This window comes from Falco naumanni, chromosome 8, assembly GCF_017639655.2.
Source record: "Falco naumanni isolate bFalNau1 chromosome 8, bFalNau1.pat, whole genome shotgun sequence".
Taxonomy (NCBI): Eukaryota; Metazoa; Chordata; class Aves; order Falconiformes; family Falconidae; genus Falco; species Falco naumanni.
In genome coordinates, this window is record NC_054061.1 from 63182487 (window position 1) to 63206703 (window position 24217).

A 24217-nucleotide genomic window follows, 5' to 3' on the forward strand; every position below is an offset into this window, starting at 1 on the left:
GTCTAAAAAGTTTCTGAGAAGAAGGGATGTTGAAGTTACATGCAGGGTGTCATAGCCATGCTGGAGGATGTGGTTCATTACACTGGAAATGTTCTCATCTGCTAGGTATCAGTGCGCTGCCTCATCTTCTCTCTTCCCGCTTTCTGACTCTGTTGTCTGTTGCTGCAGAGGAGGAATGACTCAGCTGTTGTCTTTTCTCTCTCAGCTTTTGATGACCTAGGAGCTTCTTTCTTATCCAGCCACCACCTTTTCTATAGCTTGCTGCTTTCCAAAGCAGTACGATGAGAGTGAAGAAAATCTGCTGGTTTCACTAATCCAAAATTAAAGTGCCAGTAAACCGGGATGGATGTATTACAGAATTTATGCTGCGTTGTCTGTTGGAGAGCCTGAATGTAGGTGTATTTGTCTGTTGCTGCTGCTCAGTGTGTAATGTTCACAGAGTAAGAAATGTTCCTGAACAGAACTTGGACATCAGCAAAATGAACCTGGCAATCTGTGGATTAGTTTGGTTGTGTTTATTAGAAATTTTTGGCAGTGAAGATTAATAAAATTAGTCTGCAGGTAGGTTGGTTGGTTTGTTTTGGGGTGTGGTGGGTTTTGGTTTTGTTTTGGGTAGGGTTTTTTTTTTTCCTTTTGAAGCGCAGTCCTGAGAGAAATCTGCTTTCTACTTGTGAGGCATGTATCTGTAGTCTTAGGATGAAGCTTGCTATAGAAACCTACTCTTTCTGCTGTGTTGACAGTGACATCATCTCAGTATTAAATACAGTAACAAGTGTGTACAAAATGTGGAATATGAACTAGAGAGCGGTTAGAGCTCTGTAGCTCCTGACCTGTTCAGAGGTACAGAAAATTGTACCGTCTGAGCGTTTGATTTGGTGCTTCAGTGACAAAGACTGACTTTTGAAGTCATTGATGTTGGGTAGCTAAACCGATCTAGAATTGAGACAAAGTCTGCATAATACTGGAAGTAAGTGAATAACTATGATCATGTCTGAAACTCATTAATCGAATGAAGTCCCTTAAAAGTGTTACTGTGGTTGGTGGTTTTATAAGATAAAATGCATATGTGAGATAAAAATATCTTTGGATTAAGAATGTACAAAGGAGGTTTTATGCAAGATTGCTGGGTTTGCATAAAATTATAAATATAGTCAACAGGGACTTTCTGTGTGTAGGTTGTAAATGCTTTAGAGAGAGTTTCCAATCACAGCTCCTAATGAAGACTACTCTTAATAAAACATGAATTGCAGATAGGTGCTGTCATGCAGTTTGCATATAGAGACAGGTATCTCAGGATTGCCTGACTTGTACCACATTCATAAACTGATCCTTGTGCATTTTTATTACAGCTGCAATTTATTACTGCAGTGTGATGATTATTAATGGGCAGAAGTAATACCTTGAGTTCTGAAGGATAACTAAATTCAAACTGATTTACAGCTGGTGATTGAATATCTATAAATAGTTCCTCTTTTAACCAAGCCAATTGCTGTTAATGATGTGCAGCGTACTTGGCTTGGAGTATCAAAGCAAAACCACATGTAATCTCCAAGGTAGTCTCCTCAAATAGGCATTACTCAGTGTGATTCTTGATGTGGGGTTTTGGGTTTTTTGAGTAATATTTATATCTTTGTTAATGTTGATTTGCATTTTAAGTAGGACTGAGTAGCACTGCATCCCAGAGTGACTGGTTCTAAGGTTGTTGCTGACAGTAATCACGTGTCATTTGTACAACTGAAAGATGAGTTTAGTTCACCTTGCAAAATAACTAATCACACCACAACTGAGTGTTTCCTGTGAGGGGGAACAGTGAGCAGGTACGCATCTGAAGTCTCACCAAGTAAGGATTTCCACTGTAGGCACTACTTCATTCCTATCATATACAGAGCAGTCCAGAAGAGCTTCTTTACCATCAAGTGGAATATTGTACTCTCTGTTTGAACCGATGAATTACATCATTTGCCAAGGCTCGATGCAATTTCTGTAATCCATTCCTGTAAAGAAAGACCTCTTTTCCTCGGGACTCCACTACCTTGAGAAGTACTGTCACTCTGTGATATGCAAACCATATAATTTAAGCCATATTTATTTTCTAGTTCTGTTTGTAGAACACAGGAGCAGTTTATTGCTGACCTGAATGTCTGTCTATAGAAGACAGTACCTCAGCCTAAAAGTACAATTCTAAATTGTACTAGCTTACATTAAAGTTTTAAGAAATAAGCTACTTGGCTGCTGCCCGAATAATGGGGTAGGCTTGCGCTGCCACATTTTTATCCTGAAAATAAAATAAACAAAATACTCCCATTTATTTAATGTCTGATATGATAGGTAAACAGGATAAGGACAGACCTTCAGTCATTTCTGTCCAGAAGGGTGCATTGAGCCACTTGCCTGGCAGAGGCATTTTATTGTATTAACCGTGCTTCAATTGTCCAGTTGCTCTTAAGACTTATACCATCTATTCAATAAATATACAGTGGTTGCAGCAGCATGTATATACCAAATTTAGCTTTATATTGTAATGTGCCCATAGCTAATTTCTTGATGCTTGTAATATATTCTAGACTTCTGTTGTGTTTGCATGTTGTCGAAGAAAAACAGCTTAAATTTCCTCCCGTGCTATAACTTTATTTTTTAAACAGTTACTGTCTTTGTGCTACAGGTAAGAGATTTGAGTTTTGTGAAGTGTGTAGTCTAAGTTTACGCATCTGCATCTTGCAGAGTAATGTACAGAGTCCCAGCAGAACTTCATTTTTAGTGGCTCTGGGCAAAAATCCTCATGCTGGTTCTTGCTAATTACGTATGTTCAATAGTAGGGAGAGGAATGTGAGGGGTTTATGCTGACTCTTAATAAGAATGCAGCCACTATAGCAAATTATTATTACTCACTTCTGTTTTCTTTGTGTCAAACTTTATGGCTCAAATTAATTGCAGTAAACAGTTATGCTAGGCGATGTAAGAATACTTTCACTGTCTTTGAAGACCATGCTTTGTCTTCTGTTCCCCATAGAAACTGCTGTTCTGTCAGTAATAAGGGGCTGCCTTGGTCTAATGAAACAGTGTATTATTATGGTACCTTTTTAGCCTTTGACACGTAGGAACACCTCTCATAGTTTAATTGCAGTATAGTTTAAGCCAAGAACATCTTAAAAACATATAAGTTTAGTATTTTAATGTTTTATGTTTTTTTTTTTTTGTTAATTGGACTATGGACAAATTAAAATGTTTTGGAGTAAGGCAATGTACCATTCTGGAATTCTTAAAATACTAGTAAAAGTGAAAAAGCCAAATTGTCACTAGGGAAAATTCTGAGAGTTTCTACAGATAAATTCATTTACTGGAATCCTCTCGTACTGTAGCTTCGGTACATTTTATAGATAAAACATTCTCCCAAGTGAAACCTTGAGAGGAGTACATTGTTCTTCAAATAAGAGGAATGTATTTTAAGTATGAAAAAATAATTTTTTTGCTGAATTTCTGCCCATGTACTTGCCAAATGTCACTACTGAAAACAGTGAAATACTGAGATGACATGTCATGTGCTCTGCTGTTTTTATTCTGTGCATGCAGGTATGGTTTGCTTTGGTTTTACTTTCTTTGACAATAAGCCAAGTGAGATCCTTACCATTTCTACCTCACAGTCCTACTACCAGAAAGTCACTTTTTAAACATTACATTTACATTCTGAAAGTTAAAGCTGAATACTAGAAAGTACATCAATCAGGAATTTATAAATAGTTAACTTAGCTTCAGACAGGAAAATCTTTTTTAGTATTTTTTCTTATTTGTTGTTCTTTGTTTTCAGGATAAAGCTGTTTTGGCCAAAGATAAGACACGTAGGTAGTCTCACCAGATTTCTGAAAAAGGTATTTCAACCTTCTAAAAAGGTATTTTATTATTCAGGCATCAGATGATGAGATTTCTCCTTATACTGAAAAATTCTCTGATCAGGGACTGTGGTATAGCATGAGCTAGATCTGGATGCCAAATACAGGTTTGAATGCCAAATACCCAACCTATTTATTGAATATTTATTGAAGTATTTCAACTCCTTAACGTGGCGATGAGGTGGCCTGCTAGGAGACAGCATGTTATTCTAGTGACGAGGTACCATTTGACTGTGAAGAGGATCAGAGGATTCGCAAGAAATTGTTGCGCATCTAGAAGTGAGAAAAGTAAAGCCTCAGAGTCTCTGAACACCACACAGATATTCAGGTGTCTTCAGCTGTGGTTAACTGGAATCAAAAGTGTTCTCGGGATTAAACTCTCATACTGTTTATGTTTAATGATATTTTAAACTGAGCTATTTAAGATGTTAAAATAAGTTTGGAAGTGTAGATGGACTGTAACTGTCTTGATTCTTAACTGGTTCTTCCAGTAGGCTTTAATTTTGCCGAGGTGTATCAGTTTGATAGATCTCTGTCAGATACGCTGGTGGTTTAAGCTGTCTTCTACCACAAGGTTGTTTTGTAGTCAGTTAATTAGTTGAACCTGTAATTTGAAATACAGTACTTTTAATTGGCTTGATTTTGTAGGAAAGATGTGCAGCCATGATCACATAATGCATTTACTATGGACAGCTTTAGTATGATTGCAGTGAAGTATTTTGGAATATGACTGATGTGCAGAGCAGACTCTGGAAGGGGCTGATGTACTACTGTCAGGTGCAGTAGCAAAAGGAAGAGAGGGGTGGAGGGGGGATATTTTTAACAGAAAATGTTGACTCCACTATATATGGAATAATACAGCATTTATTACAGAAACTCAGGTTAACATTATGTGACTCTTAAATACTTCTGAAGTTCAACCTGTGAAATAATGGTCACAACTGACTATTGACCCTTTGATTTTAGAGGTAGAGTCTAGTTTTCATTTGGTTCCAGCTATCAGTGGCAGAGAGCATAAAACATCTTCCTCAGATAAATTTGATAACCTGTAATTTCAGTGCTAGACTGCCAAACCATTTCCGTTTGTCAAAGAGAAAACTCTGGATTAGTCAGGATGGTCTTCTTTCAACAAACTGGATTTGTTTTGGGATACACATAGTGATCACTTGTGTTAAAGGCTGAAGACAGCAAGTTGCACCGTTTTTGTAAATTTTTTTTAACTGTTTCTTGTACCATAGTATGACAGTAGAAACCATTCTAAGTTTAAATATTGGAGAACTCGTAAGAAATTGGTTCACTTGCTTATTGACTGAAATTGACACATTTGACATAATTGGGAGGATATATTGAAGTAGTGGGTTCCTGATAAAAAGAGATCTTTCTTTACAGAAATGGGTTATAGAAATTAGAGAGCCTTGAGAAGTAATGGAATCACATAGAATGAAGAAAGCCCCAATAGCAAGGGAAAACAATAATCAATGATGAGGAAAGATGTCGGTGATCCAAGGAGTGACGTGGGAAACATTAATGTCCCTAGTGACTCTGCTGAGTCAGATGGTGACCACAACAGCATGGAACCAAATCAGCCCTTGGTCCAGAAAATCATTATATTTCAAATTACAGTGAAAGGAAGAAGCCATGGTGACTGACGCTGAAGGATAGGGGGGCATCCATACTTCAGGAGAGGTACTAGAAGTATGTGCTGAATTATAGGTGCTGTAAAAGCCAGGATTTTATATTAGATCAAATCATAAAGCTACACAGCATAGTCTAGGTTAGATATATCAAATTGTAACATGGCTTTAGCCAAACTGGTAACAGTCTCGCTTTCCATATCTGTCCTTGCTTGCCTGGGTTGCTGTTAGAATACGTGTGCACTTGCGCAGTGGTGGACACAGGGAGGTACATATGCATAATGGTATTTTTAAGATTGTAAGATTTTTAGCCCATCAGTGTTTTTAATTTGATTGGCTAGGATGACATCTCTACTTGCATTTTAGATTAAGGCTCTAAGGATTGTGCTTCCTTTCCCCTTTTCTCTCTCTAATCTTGCAGTAAGAGTAATACTGGGTATTAAATACTACATTTTCATTCATTTGCCTCAAAGTTGTGTCCCTTCAAAGTTGCTTTAATGCCTTGTTAAGAAAGATCAGTAATTCATGGTGAGTGATTTTTGAAGCCAACCAGTATTTGCATCAGTTTGAGTGGTTGCCTCGATCATCACACAGACCTGTTTTAACAATATCTATGGCTAAAATAAGCAAGAGCCAGGCAGTGTCGTGACTTCTGTTGAGGTCTTACTTGGAACGTGATGGAAGTTACACATTTTGGTTCAGTGGGGCGTTTCCTTGGTGGATCTGCATGTTGTAATATTTAGGACGATTTTATGTTGTGCATCAGACCGGTTAAGCGTTACTCCTGAATCTGCTGAGATGTCTTTACGAACACCTTTGTCTCCCACAATTACCGAACAAAGACGGCTTTGGGAGCCCACTAATGCAGGATGTGAGTGGTTTCAGAGGCTGCCTGTTGTCTCCCAAATTTCCTTTAGGAAAAGAAGGCTGTGTTCTTGCATAAGAATAGTAGTAGTTCTCTGGGTTTGTACTCTGACAGAATGAGTTTGCTAAGAATTATTTGAATGGCATGTTGATAGAGGGCCTTTATAAAAGTCTGTGACAGTCATTCATTAATTAAATCTATTTAAAAATACAGATTTGAATTAATGGTATATGTTTATCAAGTAAGAAATTTGCAAATTCTGCATTCTAGAAATGGACTTTAATAATTTTAATCATAAACTACCAGGCACTAATTTGGCACATCACAGGTAAAAAAACCAAACAACACATGCCCTAGTCCCACTTTTCAATGGACTTTTTACACTTGATAGTTTTGATAATCTTTTTCTGAAGTGAGAGAAGTCATCAGCTTAAGAGTAGACATGTGTGATTCCTTTTCTGAATTGTAGCTGTGATGGAGGGTTTTTTATTGTAATAGTGTAGGAATTAAACACATACCAAAGAGATGCCTTTAATGCCTTTTAACATACTGCAAGTATTTTAACATACCACTAGGATGAAATATGTGTAGCAGTTTGCAGTATTTTTATTCTTTCTATAACAACTGGTTGTAACATTTGATAGCAAACATTACTGTATTCTGTACTGTGGGGGGAGTTGGAGAAGCTGTTGTCAAATGGCTTTCAATAGGAAATTTATTCACTGCTGTTTTTTCAGTGTTATTTGAATACATTTTGAGGTGGCCAGTTGTTTTATTTGTGCTATCGCCAAAATACTCTGTTAGGCTGCAGATCAGCCTAGTCTGTAAGCTGGTGTTGGTGTTGCCACCAAAAGCAACGTTGCTTTTGGACTGGGGTGTTTGTGCAGCTGCACAATGAACCAGATAGGAAAAGTAATCTGTCTTGAAAATAATCTTTGTTTCTTTTTCTAGGCTATTTTTCAGCAGAATCTAGTTGTACAGCTGCATAGTGAACAGATCAGCAAACAAATGTGCTGGTATACAAAAATGGGTCTGTGGGAATGGGAAGGAATGAATGAGGCAGTGGGGGAGGGCAGAACCGCAGCTTTAATACAGCAGCAGCATCTTAAAATATTTGTTGAACTTCAGCCTTAGATCAACCAAAAACATTTGCTTACTTTCAGCGGAAAAGTAAAATCTTAAAATGCAGGTGTAACTGGTTTTTCCTTTCAAGTATTTCATTCTTACAAGCACTGGTATCTTAATAGGACCTAGTTAAACAGTACAATATTGGCACAAAAGCAAACCAGCTCCATTATCAATTTTGTGTATTAATAGATGTTCTATGGTCTACATACGGTTTATATATGAAGAACTGAAAATTAATTCCTGTTAACCAGAACTAAGACTTGCAGAACTTCCAGCTGTTTTGATATTTTTACATTCTTCTGAGCTCTGAGAAGGAGTCTGTACTCAGCAACTTCTTATAAGTAACTGGCGTGCCTTTTAAAGAAGTATGTCCAGGGTTTTTTACGTTCAAAATAAAATCAGTGCCCCTTTCTGGATAACTGAGCGAGTAGATTGCTACTTTAGGATCATTTTCTAGTATGCTTGGGATTTGGCACTTTAAGTACTTCACATTTCAGATTTTTAAAAAAATTCCATGGGGTGTTCAGTTATGCATAAATGCCTTCTGTACTATTTAAGTCTTATCTGGTATTAACTTAGCAGATATGGCTTGGATCAGTTAGTTAATGGTCTGTTCTTACAACGAGCCCCTCCTACTGGGCTGTAGATTTTCAAATGAATGAGTTTTACTTAAATCCACAAACCTGGGTTTCATTGAAATTGAAGAGGGAGGAAAATACAGGAGATGGGTGAGAACTAAAGTTAGAAATTGTTAACTGTAACTTTCTAGATCTGCAGCATGTTTTCCTATTTGTATGTCCAGAAGCTGTTGTCAGCTTAAGCCTTGTAAAACAAAAAGAGACTGTTATTTAATGAAATGTTTTTATGGCTTTCTTAAAGTGCCTTCCAGTAACAGCAGTATTTTAAATTTCACAGTAATTTTTAAAAAATAATTTATCATAATAATGTGGGCTAGGTTAGTAGGACTTGATATTCTGGCATTTGTTAGAAACTTGAAATTTAGGAAATAAAGGGCTTGGATTTTCAGATTCTAGGCTTTTTTTTTAACTGAATATTAGTATGAAATACTGCAGAGTTGCTGGAGTGGAAGTGGTGGGGGGCTGCAGGTATCTCTCCTGTGTGTATGTTGGAATAAATACCTGCAATATAAGAAAGAATTCAGATTTTCAGGAATTGTAGTAAAAACTGTCTTTATGTAGTCAGTAGTTTTATTTCAAAGAATATTTCTCTTAAAAAGAAACAAACCCTTTTCTTACAGAGCTGTTACTCTGAGCAGCTCTTCACAGAGAGGGCAGTATCTTGGGTTGGTGAGAACATTGCTTTTGCTTTATTTTTAACACCTTTAGTCTTTCTCGGTTGTGTGTTACCTTAGCTGAAGCATGTGTTGGGTGGTGGTGTGTGGTGTGACAGTTCTGGTTGCCCATGAAGTCTTGCTGAGGTGCTTTACTGCTGGCATTCAAGCTGAGTGACTGCTGAGAGGAGTCTTAACACATTTTTTTAAAGTTCTCGTCTGCAGATAGGGAAGGGGGGGGGGGGGGGGGGGAAGCAGAACATTCTTAGAGAAAGTAAGGAAAGGAAGTTGAACAAAAAGGGAGAGAAACGAAAATGACTCAGGAGGGAGCATGGGAAGGGGGGAAGTCCAGTGCACTTCTGTTACAAGTATTTCAGGTTATTAAGATTGCTGGGAGCAGACGGGGGGTGGTTGTGGTGGGGGTGGGGTGGTTGTGGTGGGGGTGGGGTGGTTGTGGGGGGGGGTGGGGTGGTGGTGGGGGGGGGTGGGGTGGTGGTGGGGGGGGTGGGGTGGTGGAGGAAAGTTGGGCATTTAAAACATCCTAGTCAGCGTTGTGTGCCGGCAGAAAATGCTATAGCATGTGGCTTGCAGGTGCTAAAATGAGAGATGTGACTTTCGGTTGGGTTCAGGCTCTGAATGACCACATTATTTGAACCCAAGTTTGTTTTAAGGAAAGCCTAACTCTTGAACTAGTTTTCTAGTCTCAGTGAAGCAGCTGGCGATTACGATCATATCCCAGAAATCAGTTCCGGTGATTCAAAAAATCCAAAGCCACGTTCAGTGCCAGTGCCATGTGCATACTGCAGGCTTTACATGAAGGCTTTTCGAAAACGAAGGGCTCCAGAAGAGGCACGGCTGAAACAGTAGGCACTGCGGGGAAGCGTCGGGGAGCCAAGGCAAAGGATGAAAAAGGCTGCGAAGCCCAAACCAAGCAGCCGCCACCCCCGTCCCCCGGGGCGCACGCCGTTGGTGGGCGGGCACTGGGCTGGCGCGGCCGGGGGCCACTTCCCAGCGCCGGGCCCGGGCGCTGCCCCGCGGCTGCAGCCCCTTCCCCAGCGCTGCGCGGGGCCGCGGGCGCCGCAGGAGGGAAGGCAGCGAGGCAGAGGCTGGCAGCAGCCATCGGCAGAAGCGGCGCAGCCTTGTCCGCGGGCTGCCCGTCCGCACTTGCGGGGGATTTGGGAGTCGTGCCCTGTTGTTGAGGCCAGGCACGCACAGCCCTGCGCCGCTGGTTTGGGCGGAGCTGGGGCTGCAGCTCTCCCGTGTTGTACAGATGCGAAAGCTGCCCGAGAGGTGACAGCTCTTTACGGTTGCCTAGAGAATTAACAAAGCTTGCTTAAAAAGAAACAAATAAATAATCTGTTCTCGTAGGAGTTCTTTGAGATTTTTTACGATGAGTGCATTTGTTTTGTAAGCATCTTTATTCTGTAGCAAAAATTAAAACAGCAGGTACAGAAGATGACATAATAGATGATTTAAAATATTGTGCTAGGGTTATTACTATTTTAATTGAAAACAGTGAGACATCTAATTGATTTTGAAATTGGTCTGATAATGCTTAGCTCATGTTTTTCAGCAATGAATCATGATCATAGGTTACAAATGGTTTTAACCACTAGGGCATGGAGAAAAGGTACCGTTCAAAGCTGAATGCCACAATTAGGGATGCATGACTAAAGTTTCAAAGTAATGTATTAGTAGTATTGTATGAGACAGTCACATGAAAAAGATCACGAGGTTGTGAAAAGGATTATGATCATGCTTGAGTCATGAATTTCCTGGTAGAGATATTTCAGTCCGGGTTGTACTTGTTTAAATGGGAATGATTTGACTTCACTTGCTCTGGTTATGTTACCACTATGTGGCAAAAGGGGAGGAAAGGTGTCTTACCTGCAGAAGTAGTACCCTTTGAGTAACTGAATTTTACTTAAACTTCAGATGCTGTTTTCAGTACTGAGATGCTGAAGTTAAGATACTGAACAGTTTGCTAGAGCATTACAGTATACCATGTGTACTTACCTGCTGCTGCTGGCCTCTGTGCAAGCGTATGGAAGTTCATCTTTCCCCCAGGGCTTTCACCTGTCTTGCATGTACCTTAACTGCTTATTCCAGATCCTGAACCTGCTCTTCACATTAAGTAACATTCAACACTGTAAATCCTCGGTTGATGAAAATCAGCATGTTCCTATAGAAATGCGGAGCTCTGTTGATCTGCCACCAGCCACATTCCTGATCCGGTACCTTTCCTTACTGCCAGAATGTTTCTGCCCTCTGGGATGATGTAAGTCACAGAGCCCAGGTTCTCAGCCTGTGTGAGGGAGAGCATATGTTCTTCATTTAAAGGTTACGGCATGCGTTCCCAGACAGTATACGGTCTAGGGGCTGGCTCAGTCCAGTGACTCTCAGATAAAGATTTGCAACCTGTTTCTTTTTGCTCCATCAATAACAACTCTGTACTTACCTGTTACATCTAAGGAGAACAGAAAAAGGTTCTGGAAGGTGCTTTGAGATGCTTTTAATGTTTTGGTACTAATCCCGGTGATGTATTCAAAAGAACATTAAGGATGCCTTAAACAGAGTCTGTGAGGGAGAAAGACTATATGAAAGTAAGACCTCAGGAAATTCTGGGGATGAACTCAGAAGTATTAAATTACTTGAAAACGTTTGTCAGACCTTAAATCAGTAACTGGAATGTGGGTGATTGAACTGGAGGCAAACTGGGGTCATTCCAGACAGGTGATTGAACAGCTGTGAATAAAAGTAAAGCAGCAGTATACAATGATTACCCATTAACCTATCTGATGTCCCTGGCATCTACTCTTGATACAGATGCTTCCATTTGATAGATATTCTTCTGATCTTATGTTTGTAACTGGGTCAGTATTGCAAAAGAGAGTTTACTTTTTTTTTTCTTTAATCTTGCAAGCATTTGAAACTCCAGTGAAAAGTGAATTTTCATCTTTTGTATTTGTAGAGGTTAACAGGAAAGCCTTCTTCACCAGTCTTCTCTGTTAACTCATTTGTTTGCTGTATAAAGTCATTAAAAGGTAGCCCTTTTTTTCCCTCTGATTCCTTGTCTCTTGTCAACCTGCTGCAAGTATAGGAGCTTCCAAGAGATTTTTTTGTGTGTGTGCAATAATGTGGTTGCAAGTGCTTAAGCACAAAACATCAAGATAATGGCTTATGAAATGTAAAAGGACTTCAAATGTTTGAGGTTTGCTGCAAAGCACCTTCCTGACTGATTTAATGAAGCATGTTTTAGTTAGCAGCTGGGGTGGGCCTGAGAAGGGTAACTACACTTCCCCTTTGTTGTCTGAAAGTCTGTAGCACTTTAGGGTGCGTTGGCCAGGTCACCCATGCCTGTAACGTAGGGTCGGTCACAGCTGTAGTCAAGGTGCACAGAGGGAACTAAAGCTGCTTTCGGTGTAGAAGGAGCTGGAAGCATACTCACCTGTTTTCCTGGGCCCTTACATCCTTGCATTTGCTGCAGTGTTTTGGTAGCATCTGAGTGTACGGAAAGCAGGGTGGCTGCAGCTCCTGTCCTCTCAGCTCTCCTTTCCTTCTCAGTCATATTCTAAATTTAACGAGTTACGTGTAAAAAGCCCTACTTCTGCACTTGTTTCTTTTATCTACTTTAGTTAACTCTCTTGAACTTGTTCAGAATAAAGTAATTCAACTGTTCAGATCAATGGGGAAGTTACGTGCTGCCTTCTTTTAGGTGTCTGCTCCCTTGCCGATAGGAGGGCTTGATGATCTACTGCATCTATCTAGCAGAGCAGTTGTGAATGGTACGTGTTTTATTTGGCTTGGTACCAGGCAGAGCAATTTAAGTGTTGCTAGAAACCCCTGGGAGCGTTTAAAGGATTTAAAGGATTCTTCCCCCCCAAAACCCCCCCCCTATGTATTTTAGAGGTTGTTCTCTACCCAATATAAGTCTCTAGCAAATACAAGTCATAAAGTACAGCTCTTGGCATATCTTCAGCTTTTTAGTTTTATAACATTTTTACATAAACCTGGAAATTCTTTTTCTTACAAGCTTCTTTTATAACAATTATTTCAGTTTTACGAATTTTTTTTGCTAGCAGATGTAAACAAAATAAACCTGTCAAGTTTTGTAAAATAATGAATTGTTTTCAACCCTGAACACAAGACTTCTGCCATGTCCTCGTCATTACCTGATGTTGAATAGTAAGGTTCTTACGTTTAATACTAAATTGAAAGCCACATTGTCTAGATTATACAAATTCTAAAAATCAGTACTAGCTAATTTGAGCTAGACTGTCAGCATGAACAGTATTTTTGAGTTGCATAAACAGACGTTTTCTGTATATCCTTATTTTTAAATTAACATCCATGTAGATCTTTGAAATCAGTAACTCAATGGAAGTGAAAGTACTAAAAAAATACTAAAATATGAACATTTAAGCAATACATTGAAGTTGTTTAATGGCAACTTATTTTATAATCGCTAATTATCAATGAAAATAGGGAATTGTGTGTTTAGTGGAGGTATTTTAGCAGCATATAAGAGAACAAATGATGTGTGCGTTTTCAACTTATTATCAGCCTGTCATCCCCATAAATAAGAAAATACAGAACTGTTGGTTTTAAATAATTTTTATTTTATAAGCTGTGTTTTAACAAGATTTCCAATCTTACAGGTTATCATAAGCATAGGTGCCTCTGAAAATACACACAAAAAATTATATGACTGACTGTAAGAGCTGATCTTTTTCTTGTAACTGGCTCGTAAGTATGCTGTGTAAGAGTGCATCTCTGAAACACATGGAGCCTATCTTACTGTTGGATAAGAAAAGTACATAAGCACAATTTCTGCAGTAAAAATCCTGCAATTGTCGTTCTGTTAATACCAGTATCTAAACAGATTTGCAAGTCATTCAGTTGGTACCAATGAGTACCAGACTGATACTGGTGTAGTACAAATGTTGAGATTGCTTTTACGCCTAAGTGCTTCCCCTTGTGTTTCTTGTAGGAAACAGAGATGAAGGTACACATGCACACAAAATTTTGCATCATTTGTTTGCTGACATTTGTCTTTCATCAGTGCAATCATTGCCATGAAGGTGGACATGACCATGGTCCTAAAGAGGAACGTGTACACTACCATAATGACTATCAGATCTCAAATGCATCCTACTTCCAGAATGGAGGAACAGAATCTGTGCCGAGTAAATTTTCAACGTTGGAAGCTGAAAATGAACAGAAATACTACATTGAAAAGATTTTTGAGCGTTATGGTGAAAATGGAAGATTATCTTTTTTTGGCCTGGAAAGACTGTTAATTAGCCTTGGTTTAGGAGAGGTAAAGGTAGTCATGATCAGTCATGATGATATTGGCCATGATCATGTTTCTCACTTATATGCTTTAGAAGTACAGGAGGGAAAGCATTCTCACTCTCATAACCATCCTCATAGCCACGCAGATTCGGAAAACCAAACCATGGTTGGTATGGCTGCAAAGAGAAACCGTAAATGTGACCCTGAGAGAGACGCAGTAGTGCCATCAGTAAAAGATGATGGCAAACACATGCACGACCAGAGCCGCCATCACCATCACCACCACCCTCGTCTACATCATCATGACCATAATGGTACACATCATTCTCGTAACGATTCAGTTGGTCATAGCGAACATGGAGAACAGAACCATGAACCTTCAACAGAGACAAACACAACTCAGGATCAGCCAGAAAGAAAACAACGGAAACAGAAGAAGAAGCAAAAGAAGATCAGTGAGCCTTCAGGAGATGCTACCCGGGATTATGCCCCAGATCATGATTCAGGTGATCAGTATGAGCACAATCGTGTTCATAAACATGATCACGTACATGATGCATCTCACTTGCATGTGCACCATCATGAACACAGCAGTGATCGTTCTAGTCATGGACATCAAGATTCCAGTTTAGGTAATGAGGATGGACACCACCATACCAGCAAGCGAGAGGCACCTCATAAGCAGATTAGTGTCAGAAAACATACTCTTTCTTCAGCGCATAGTCACAAGGATCGCAATGAAGACGAACATGATCATGAAGAGGTGAGTGTGAAATGGAGAACCGGTAAGTCGGCTTCCGCTGTGCTAGGGAGCAGTTGAAGGTGCACACTCACAAGTAGCACGGCAGCACCTCCGCGGCCGCTACGTAATACGAGTAGTGGAGTGCGAGCACTGGAGGTCCCTGTCCCCCTTGTGTGCTTACTGTAGGGGTTTTCGTTTCTGTTGGCTTCTCACCCATCTTTTCTCAGCAATCGATCTTCTAGCCTATTTATCTGTATAAAGGAGATCCTTAAAGCTTTCTGAGATACCCTGCTACAGGTGGGGGGTCTCCCTTCCCAGTATTCATGAATACTTCCCAGACAGACACCTACCTTTTCTGGACTTCTTTCTGAATCTAAGATTGTTAACATTCTTGGAAACTGCACAGACTCTTTCCAAAGAGAAGCACCTGCATCTTTTCAACATGCTTCTAATTTCTTTGTCCTAAGAGATCATGAAGCAAGGTAGACGTAGCTTCTGTAGCACTGTGCTTGGCGTAAGCTCTTCCGTTTCTCCCTTCAGCATCTGTTGTTTCTGCCAGGACCATAAATAGACTTCCCCTTCCGCCCTATAGTTACCTGCAGAAGCAGGACAGTTTGGTACCATGGCTTTTAGCTAGAAGTCAGGATAGGAAAGGATGGAGTGAATGCCGAGTTTGAGGTTTTCAGTGAATTAAAACGTGAAGCTGCAAGCACAGAAGGTTGGCAGGTAAAGAAGTGTTAGAAAACCTATTTTGGCTGTATGTTCTTCCGCTCCTTTCCTGTTGCTCTTTCTTCATTGCTTGTATTCTGTGATGGTAAAGAATATATAAACTAATTTTCATTGACATTTATCAAAAATTATATAGGCGTTTGGAGACTGAGTTTGCTGGGCAGATATTTTTACTGTTTCTTCCCCCTCATAAACGACCTGGATCAGTTTGGACATGTTTTAGTACTGGTGGGATGTTGTGGGCCAGATTTTCTCTTTTGTGTTCTTAAATTGTATGCTAAATTTTCCATAACTGTAGTTTTTAATGAAATAGTTGCTTTCGTATTTAATTTGTTTGTACAATTTGCTTGCAGTGTTTAAACGTTACCCAGCTGCTAAGGCACTATGGCCTGGAAACCAGCTCTCCAATCTCTCCTGAATTGTTTATATACATGTGCCCTGCGTTGCTGTACCAGATCGAGAGGCGGCTTTGTATTGTACATTATGATGAGCTTGAAGATTTTATGAAAAGTAAAAATGCATCAATGGAAAATAAAGATAAAACAGGTGCATCAGGTAGGTGTGCAACATCTAAAGCCTTCAAAATTATTTTGCATTGTAAATATTAACTTCAAAGTTTGAAATGTCATACAACTTAGCATTGACTAGAGTAAATGAATAGTTGAAGTTTCGTGTGTTAGAAGAAATTTGAGACAGCATGCTACTTCAAGTCAGGAGACAGAGTATCCTGTTTGCAGGTATAATAGCTTCTCCTGTGTAACCATGGCTCAGGGAGCCATACCTTTCTTTCTTGTACCTTTTAATCCTTTTCCATTATTTTCACTTTTTATTTCATGTTTGCTTATTTTTATTTCTTTTTTTTTTTTGGTGTTCTGTCATTGAGGCCTAATGTCCTGGCATTGGGCCGGTGGTCCAGGCATGTTGGCCTGGTTTATTCCCACATACCTGAGGAGGTTGGACTCTCTTGCAGGGACAGAACCTTTGGAGCTAGAAGGACCTCTAAGGAGCAAGTCCCACCTGCAGTCTGGATTATTTCCATCATTTAAAATATGTTTTTCTCTTGGTATGACTGAAGCAGTCCACGTGTTTATCTCAAAGTTGGAAAGTTGCAGTGTTACTTTGGCACAGATTTTCTTAATAAATTTTACCTGGATGTATTCATTCAGGAATAGAGAACAGTGCCGTCATCATGGCTCATTCACTGGAAAACAAGATTTCAGGTGCTACCATTTTTATATTGTAGCAGTGATGCAAATTTGTAGATACAACATCCAGAGTGTTTTGTTAACTTAGGAAATAAGGAGACTTAAGCAAGATACAAGAGCTCTTAAATTGCTGTTTCTCACAACACTTCTCTTTCCTGATTTCCAGTGTCAGTTATTCTATACTACTCCTCTCTTAAGCATACAAGAAGTATTCAATCAAAATCCTCTGTTGGCAGTTTTAATTTTTTGTGTGTGTGCCTAGATTAAAAATCAGTAGAGATTTTTTTTTTTTTCTTCTTACCATAGTTCTAAGCTAAAATATTTTTACTCTTGTTAAAGCAGTTACTTTAAGGGCAGCATCCATTGTTGTGATTTCATGATGAGTATACTTTTAAAATATATGGTTACTACTGCTATCTGTCATAAATTATAATGGAACTGTTGACAGATGTTTAGCTGTGGTGAAATATTAAAAATCTAAAAAATATTGGGTACAGTGTCCATGTTTTAAAAATATTGCTAATTGTGACTATTGATTAGGACATAGGTTCTTAATTAGCATCATTAGATATAAAGTTTTAAGTGACTAGACTACATTCTCATAGATGTTGATGACTGTTGGAAAGAACATATTGCTGGTAATTTTTCTTAACAATGCTGGAGTCATTAAAATAATTAACTTGTTACGCATAAGTCTCCTATAGTGACACAGCTGCTATCTTGTTAACTGTTAAAAGGTATCTGTAAATGGAATATATTGTGTGTTTTATATGGCAGCAGTTTGTTTTGTGGGGTAGTCTCATTGTAGTAAGAGCTGACCCCTGCCTTATTACCAAGAGGATTTGCCAGCTTCTGCCAATTAAAATGTTGAAACCATGTACAAAACCGCCATGTCGCACATGCTTTGAACCAGTTTAATTAGAAGTTTCTACAGATGAGTGATTCTTTTTAAAAGAATTTTCTTTTCTTGTAATGAGTAAGGGAGCTGATGAATAACTCAGCTTGAAGACCTTCAACATTTTAAGAGAGTTAATTTGCAAAAGTAGTGAAGCTTATTGTGAGCATTTAACATGTTTCACAGCATCTAATATCTTGAATATAAGTATTTGCCAGTTAATTGTAAAAAAATTGGGTTTTAACTTACTGATTTGGCTCTGAAAACAAACCTCTAAACTGGATCAGCTTGATGAGGTGATGGTAGCACTTTCCTGGATACTGTTGTATTGACTGCAGTGGGACTTCAATTGGTGTAATAATCATTTTCCCTTCTTAAGTGAGGAAGTAAATCACAAAGTAAGAAGTCATAACTGGTATGTGGGGATTGTGGGAGGTGTAGGACAATTGTCAGTCATAGAGTAACTTAACCTGCAGGTTCTAGGATTCTACTAAAATGAGAATGTCTGCTTACCCAGGCAAATGTAAACATTTTTAGATAGAAATATTTGCCAAATCAGGAGGATGCAGACATTTTTAAACACTGGCTTTCTGTGGTTTTCTTTGGTTTTAATTAAAGCTTTCAACTTTCAACAGAACTTACAGACCAGTGCCGCTTCTATTCATCAATACTAACCTGTAAGGTTTCTGTGAGTTCTGACAGTGCAGTTCTCTAAAGCGATGTAATTTAATTAACCGATGACTAAAAACGTGCGAAGCTGTGTTGGGTTTTCTTTCTATAACATCCTCTAATAGAGGATTTTCAAGGGCTTAGACACACAGCTGAGCTTTCACAGTGTGCCTGTTGGAAGGGGTGGCATTGTTACCGTTGAGGGCTCCTAAACAACTTACCTTGAGAAGAAAGGCACCCCCCCACTAGGAGTCAAGCTAACAGAAATTGTACAAGTACACAGCAAGCCATTTTCTTTAAACATGGAGATCAGTTAGAGCTGTTGATCAAAAGTGTTTCAGATCAGATTTGTCTTGTAAATCTGCCTGTGCAGATGCCAGAGTTCCCTGGAGCTTCCCGCGCCCGACCCCGGGAAGGCTTTGCTTTGGCGGAGCCTTTCTGTTAGCCTGCGCTCCCGTTACAGCCCGCAGTGCCCGAGCCGCCCGCAGCCTGCCAGGTGCCTGCTGCAGCAGCTCTCTTGTTTGCCACCCACTGTCTGAACAGAGGTCCCTTACTGAAGAAATTGTTTGGTCACCTCCCTCTTGGTTTTTCCACAGAAATATTTTATAAGCCAGTGCATAATAACTTCACCTCATTGACCAGGCTTTATACAGTATCCCTAGGAGTGTTACACACCAGGATCTTGAATAATTTAAGAGCTCTTGCAGTGTTCATACTATTTGCATATGAGTTCCACTTCCATAATATTTTAGTGTTTTGAACACTGCAGTTCAATGAAGTCCTTCAATAAAATTCTCTGTCAGAATTTTGTCATACCTCTTCCTCAGTAGTCCTTTTGGTAAGAGTGTTCGTACATATATGTAATTGTGGGGTCTTGCACAGCTTTTGTATATAGTGAGTGTTTTGTCATTGACTTGACAGCAACCTTTTGCTGATAATTTGGGTTCCATAGCGTTTTTTAAGAGTTTAAACAGAGGCAGAAGCTGGCAACCAAGATCTGAGAGGTGCACAGACTCCGTACGCTAGGTCTCATGTACCTCATCTTAATCGTGGTGCCACGTTTAGATGCTGTATCATTCCTAAGAGTATGTAAGCCCTTCAGAGAGGCGTTTGCCAAATCTGTGCTAGGATATATGAAACCGAAGCTAGTTTGCATAATCTCCATTTGTCTCCATGTAAGGCTGTTGCTCATCTAACCTGGCATTTAATGTCATAATGTCTGTGTCCAGGTTGGAGATCCAGTGTCCTGCCAGATGACTGTGTAATTTTTATTTGGGCTACTTGTGCATGCATGCACGATACAGTATTGAATTACAAGTCCATGTATGGTGTTTCTTTCAGCAGAGCCTGCAAATCCAGCGTCTGTGATTGAAGCGCGCTGGGGATGAACCCAGGCTGCGTAGTAGCGGTAGTTTGGTCGGCAGGGTCCTGCTCCCACTCCAGACCTGCTTTTATATTCTCATTTTCCAGTCTCTGTTCTTTTAGTTCCCATCTGATGGCAGCCTTTGCCTTTTTTACCAGCTTTCCCTTTTCCCCTTGATGTCAGTATGCATTTCGGTGCATGCCGCATGCTTTCTAAAGCTTTTTCCCATCAGGTTTTCCTGGTGGATATGCTCTTGGACCCTTTGCATTTGAATTGGATGGTTTCCATTTCTGCACTGTCGTGGAACGACAGCTACAGACTGTGTAAGGGTGAATGTCCCAAAATAAAATTTTAACTGGCAGATATTGTAAGTTTTGGTGCTGAGCCGCCAGGCCTGCAGCAGCCGCAGGTCCACTGGCAGTCTTGTCACATCTGATTTGTAGCATTTTTGGTACAGACGGAATTCATGGGACATTTGACTGCTAAATTACAAGATTCATGGAGCAGCTACTACATCCTCACTCCTCCTGTCTCCTCTCCTTCCCCCCCATTTCCCAGGACATTTTCCCCCCTGCATCAAAGGCGAGTGGACCTTCATAGATGTAAAGAGAAATCAGATTATGCACTGACGCATGGAGATGCTAATGATTTTAAATCAGGAATTGTTAACTTTAATGGAAGTTGCCAAACTGTGTAGACGTTTTTGATTAAAAATGAAGCAAGGAAAAAGCCTGGGAAAACCCTGAAGTGTTTAGGCTAAAAGTTTAAAACAGGGGTCCTCAAACCTTTAACCAGGGGGCCGGCGCGGATGCAGTGGCAGGCAGTCACCTGCGGCTGCTTGGTTTCCCCCCACAACCCCCGGCTGGGGGGTTCTGTAAATACGGGGGGCCGGATTGAGGACCCTGGGGGGCCGTATCTGGCCCATGGGCCGTAGTTTGAGGACCCCTGCTTTAAAATAAAGGGGATGGGGGCGGCGGGGGGAGTTCAGATTGAGGAAATGATGTTCATGAAAGATCTCGGCCCAAACAGTTAATGTTTGTAAAATAGAAGCACCAACTAACTATTCCTGTCTTTGGGACTGTGAACCTTTTGAACTGTATTGTTGGAATTATCAGTTTTTACTTATTGGTCTTTGACTTCTGTGATGGGAAGAAACAAGGAAAGTGATAGAGAAGTAGAGATAGAGGGGAAGAAAACCCAACAGTTTTTAATTCGTAGCCTTACTGATGACTTGGAAAAGCAGAAGAAAAAATATTTTTATTAGGTGAGATGCTGACTGGAAGCGCCATGTTGTTTTGCTCGTAAGATCTGTTTCTTGTGTAATTTCTTCTTTTCCGTATCATACAGGGGTTTGCACATCTTCCCTTATTAACAGGATTATCTTGAGTGTACCATATCCCATTATCACTTTTTCATCTAATGACAACAGTAGAAGTTCTCAGAAAAAAGAGATACTGCTTTTTGTTGGTAGCAAGTTGCTTTCAGCTCTTCAAGCTCTTACTATAGCACTTGACTTTTAAAATTTCTCTGTCAAAGTTTGTCTTACTTCTCGTGAATAAAAATGTGTTTCAAAGCGCCAGGTGAAAAGAATGATGCCTAACCAAGCATGTTGCTTCTAACAAAGGAGGGGCAATATTGATTTCAGGAAATTTTGCATCAGAATTGTGTAAAAAACAAATGTTAAATATTAACTTAGTGCTTGCAGAGCCCTAGTTAAGTACGAGAGATGTTTTTGTTCCAACATGGAATCTTTTGCTTTTTGTGTTTCATCAAGGGCTACAGAGCTAAGCCTGGAACTCAGAGTCAGGAAGAATTGCTGGTTTTAGCTGATTGCCTTCTGATGTCTTTCACTATATTCCACTGTACTCTGAACCAGCCTCTGTGTTTTTTGTTGTGGACTTCAGTACTGCTTTCCTATTTTTCAGCACTTTTGAATGAACAATGACACAACTTGAGTTAAAGGAAAGTCACCTTCTTAAGAGATAGCTGAAAGTCATTTATCAGTCTTAAAAGTTTTACAAGTATTGTTCTGATAACCTTTCTGTGTTCATTTCTTCCCACAGCCTGGTTTTGTGGTATCATCTCTATCACCGTCATTAGCCTGCTTTCCTTGCTAGGTGTGATCTTGATTCCCATCATTAACCAATGGTGCTTCAAATTTCTTCTAACTTTCTTGGTAGCTCTGGCTGTAGGAACAATGAGTGGAGATGCACTACTCCATCTGTTGCCACATGTAAGTACAGTCTCTTTACCTTTTATTCTTAACTGTAATTTCGTGGAATATAGAATTTTCAAAGAACTGTTTGACAAGTATCAACAAATAAATGTTCAGTGATGCAGAGGTATCTTGACTTGAATATGAGGGGCATCCTGAAACAGAGTCTTGAGACTTTCTGTTAACTAAAAGAAAGGAAATGTGTGTTTCTGAAAAGAAAAAGAAAAAAGAATTCATAGTTTAACGTCTGCCACAGTATTTTAAAACACCTAATGAGACCAACAAGAGTATTTTACAGTTAGCAGTATTATTGTCCTGTGTCCACTGGTACTTGTGTCCGTACCACTTAGAACTAGGTCAGAAGGCTTAACCTTTGTGGTTACTTGCTTTTGGGGAGAAAGTAACCTCTAACTCACTGAACCGAGATACTATCCAAGTTCCTAGGAAGGTAAGCAGTTTTTAATTTGTGATGGTGTACCATAATTTTTAGAAGGGGAAATGTTTCCTAAAATTTTGTTAACCTTGATTCTTTCATCAAACAGACTGATGTTTAACGGTTTTCTTTGTGTAAATTTTAATACAAATCTCTGTTCATGCTGTTTTGGTTTTTTGAATATTTCAGATCAGAATTGACGTTGTAATTGTAATAGTTTTAAAAAATCATGAGTTTTAAAAAAACCATGAGGTTTGGTTGCTAACGGGAGTATAGGATGGTAATTCCTTGTGACATTTCTGAGTGTTAGTCTCATTATCTTCAGCATTATGACAGAAAAAAGCTGAAGCTAGGTTATCTTACACACACACCCCCCCCGCCAAAATTTCCCAGAAGAATGTTTTTTTATTTGTTAAGGTAATGAATAGTCTTAATGAAAAATATCTACGGTAAATTGTGTTTGTAGTAAACAAACAAACAAACAAACAGAAGAAAACCCCTAAAAAACCGCACCACAAACCAAACTACAAGACCAAACAAATCCCCCCCCAAATGAACCCACAACCCAACTTTTCAAGTCTTTCTATGCTGCATTTCTGGCAGGGGTACCTGTTGTTTCTTCTGAGCTTGGAGCCATTTCAGTCTCCTGATTGCACCATGCTGTGTTGTTATTTTCTCACCCAATAGTCCCATGGAGGCCACAACCACAGTCACCACCATGGCCAAGGTCATGTTCATGAACATAAGCGTTCTCATCGACATGCCCACGGACACGGAGCACGGGCTGAAGGCTTTCTAGAAGAGAATGATCCAGTGCTGAAAGGTCTTGTGGCACTCGGAGGCATTTATGTTTTGTTCATCATTGAACACTGTATAAGAATGTACAAGCATTACAATAAACAAAAGGTACGCACTAAAACTGCATGCTATCTTAAAATGTGTCCCTGAAGTTACCTCCTGAGCGCTGAGGGGTTGGCTGTGGGAAGAGGCATCATTCTGTGACTGAGCAGTGCCGCTGCTCTGCGTTCTGTTTGGTTTTTGAGGAAACCCTCTTCTAGAAGGGCTTGCCTCTCTTAACAAGGTCATTTGCTAAGTCAGAGTAGAGATCTGACAGGGGAGGGAGCAGCTTTTTGGCCAGCTGTATTTGGAGGTATCTAGGTAAAAGAGATTACAGCTCTTTCTCTAAAGCACCATGATTTTTTTCAAAAGCGTGAAAGGCTGTATGTAAGAAAGAACTGGTAATAGAGCCAGGCAATTGTCAGACAATTTTCAAGAAATTTAACTGTACTGTTAGTTAATGATGTCAGTGCAACAGAGGTATTCAGGTTTTCCACAGGAGAAAATACTAAAATTTGCAGACCTCCTGCTTTCTGTAAATTGCCAGTCAAATGTAAACTCGTCTCCCTGAAAACGGTTGGATTTTGAGGGCTGGGAGCGTGCTGTATTCATGGTGGTGGCATAAAAGGAGAGCGAGCGCCTCGGGAGAGGGGGGACGGGATAGAAATTCAAGCTGCCGAAGAGACATATGCTTTCAACAGTCAATATAAATCCACTCTTAACTGTTGCCTCCGTCATTTGACTTTGAGGAGAAAATGATGTTGGTGAAAGCTAAAGCGGCTTCTCCCCAAATGAGGGTGGAAACCACTAAAGTTCTCTGTTTCCGCATCAGACTTGCAGCCTCAGCTGGGCAGGCAGCAGCAGATTTTCGGTGTTGGGGGAGGCATTTCTTAGACCTTTTGATAAAGAGGTAAAAGCTGTCACACTGGCCATATCTTCTTTGAGATTGATTAAGTAATTAAATCCCTTAGGCTGCTTTCGCAGATCTGCGATCTCTGTTGTACAGGCTGCAGACAGGAAAGTGGCGTG

The 24217-nt window shown here is 39.8% G+C and overlaps 1 protein-coding gene across 4 annotated transcripts in view; it reads left to right on the forward strand.

Annotated features, from left to right (window-relative positions):
• The window catches only part of SLC39A10 (solute carrier family 39 member 10), a 53605-nt gene that overhangs the window by 16797 nt on the left and 12591 nt on the right, over positions 1-24217 (forward strand). For all 4 annotated transcript variants that reach the window (XM_040603712.1, XM_040603711.1, XM_040603714.1 and 1 more), the window contains exons 2-5: positions 13796-14863; positions 15925-16126; positions 21767-21936; positions 23039-23257. In XM_040603712.1, coding sequence (XP_040459646.1) covers positions 13805-14863; positions 15925-16126; positions 21767-21936; positions 23039-23257 — 1650 coding nt within the window. In that variant the 5' untranslated portion in view covers positions 13796-13804. The remainder of the gene's footprint in view (positions 1-13795; positions 14864-15924; positions 16127-21766; positions 21937-23038; positions 23258-24217) is intronic.